This window comes from Penaeus monodon, chromosome 28, assembly GCF_015228065.2.
Source record: "Penaeus monodon isolate SGIC_2016 chromosome 28, NSTDA_Pmon_1, whole genome shotgun sequence".
Classification (NCBI taxonomy): domain Eukaryota; kingdom Metazoa; phylum Arthropoda; class Malacostraca; order Decapoda; family Penaeidae; genus Penaeus; species Penaeus monodon.
In genome coordinates, this window is record NC_051413.1 from 3,315,947 (window position 1) to 3,316,981 (window position 1,035).

The 1,035-nt window shown below is 41.4% G+C and overlaps 1 protein-coding gene across 3 annotated transcripts in view; it reads left to right on the forward strand.

Moving 5' to 3' along the window:
- The window catches only part of LOC119591291 (receptor-interacting serine/threonine-protein kinase 1-like), a 7,694-nt gene extending 6,861 nt beyond the window's left edge, over window positions 1-833 (forward strand). For all 3 annotated transcript variants that reach the window (XM_037940017.1, XM_037940018.1, XM_037940016.1), the window contains exon 4: window positions 337-833. In XM_037940017.1, coding sequence (XP_037795945.1) covers window positions 337-601 — 265 coding nt within the window. In that variant the 3' untranslated portion in view covers window positions 602-833. The remainder of the gene's footprint in view (window positions 1-336) is intronic.
- The last annotated feature ends 202 nt before the right edge of the window (window positions 834-1,035 follow it).

The following is a 1,035-nucleotide window of genomic DNA, read 5'->3' on the forward strand; positions in this document are numbered from 1 at the left end:
TCTCTTAGTCTCCTTTCTCCCTGACCCAAAAGTGCAGCCGCTAAATAATTCTAATTTGACAATATGTTTTAAGTCTCCCCCCCCCTCCCCAACAGCTTGAACCTCCAAATACCTCATGTCATCACCATTTCTACCCTCTCTTCCCTCTTTAACAGCTAGATCCTCATATAACTCATGTTATCGTTTAGTTTCCTCCCATTGGACTTCAGTAAACTTCAGCCTCCAAATATCTCATTCCTTCGCCAATTCTACTCCTTCAGATCCCTAACAGCTTGATCCTCCAAATAACTCATTCCATCGTCTTTTCAACATCCTCCTTCCTCCCCAACACAACAGGTGCAGCCGCGAGATCGAGGAGCGAGACAAGGTCGAGGTCAGCGAACACCTGGGCAGCAGCTGGAAGAGTCTGGGCCGGGTCATGGGCTTCACGGCGGGTCAGCTGGAGAACATGATAGCTGACCACACGCGTAATGTCGACCGAGTGTACGAGATGATGAGTCGTTGGCATGACAGGGAGGCTGAGGATGCTACTGTGGCCAGACTCACTCAGATGATCATTAAGGTTAAGGCTTATCATGTGCTGAAGAAACTTACACCTTGAACGCACTTAGTTAAGGAAATTGTAATGTTACGTTATTTTTTTGTATATTTTAACTGCTTATGTATTTTCTTCTTTTTCTTCTTCGAAATGATACACTTCTAAATGTAAGGAGAGATAGAAGAGGAAATAGAACAGGAAAGGAAATGGTCTGAATTACGTTGTTTTATGACTTGTCGGGTTTTGTAATGTGTCAAATATTTCGTAATTTGTCAGTAAAAGTATTTTCATCTACTGACTGTCTTTTTCTGTATCCTTTAAGGTATAACCAGAAATGTGATTACTGTTGTGAATGTATCAAATATACAGATACATAGGCACTCTAAGAAGCAGATTGAAAAGAAAGATTACCAACTAATGGTTATAGATAATATTTATGCGCACACATATGTGTACATACATATGTCCATACCACAGTTGCCTCCCACAACAAGTCT